The sequence below is a fragment of the Geospiza fortis genome, unplaced genomic scaffold, assembly GCF_000277835.1.
Source record: "Geospiza fortis unplaced genomic scaffold, GeoFor_1.0 scaffold4733, whole genome shotgun sequence".
NCBI lineage: Eukaryota > Metazoa > Chordata > Aves > Passeriformes > Thraupidae > Geospiza > Geospiza fortis.
The window spans coordinates 1-374 of record NW_005055402.1 but is presented as its reverse complement, the minus strand read 5'-3'; the positions used below and the strand labels follow the sequence as shown (position 1 = coordinate 374).

The 374-nt window shown below is 73.5% G+C and overlaps 1 protein-coding gene across 1 annotated transcript in view; it reads left to right on the top strand.

The window, feature by feature from the left end:
* Nucleotides 1-371, top strand: part of LOC102038941 (glycine-rich protein DOT1-like) — a gene marked incomplete at its 3' end in the record, with an annotated part of 5,227 nt that extends 4,856 nt beyond the window's left edge. The window contains 1 exon segment of the mRNA XM_031065813.1: nt 1-371. Coding sequence (XP_030921673.1) covers nt 1-371 — 371 coding nt within the window.
* Between the last annotated feature and the right edge of the window lie 3 nt (nt 372-374).

Sequence of the window (374 nt, the reverse complement as noted above, 5' to 3'; positions counted from 1 at the left end):
TCCCCGCCCGCGGCGGGGCCCCCCCGGCCCCTGTGGCTGCCACCTGCAACGAGCCCTGCGTGCGGCAGTGCCCCGACTCCACGGTGGTCATCCAGCCGCCGGCCTCGGTGGTCACCTTCCCCGGGCCCATCCTCAGCTCCTTCCCGCAGCAGAGCACCGTGGGCTCGGCCGGAGCTCCCTACGTGGGAGCCGGCGCCGGGGGCGCCTTTGGGAGCCGCGGGGCCTACGGGGGCTACGGGGGCTACGGGGCCCTTGGTGGCTATGGAGGTTATGGAGGCTGGGGCTATGGAAGCCGTGGTCTCTATGGGGGCTGGGGCTATGGAGGCCGTGGAGGCTACGGCGGTTGGGGATGTGGAGGCTACGGAGGCTGGGGC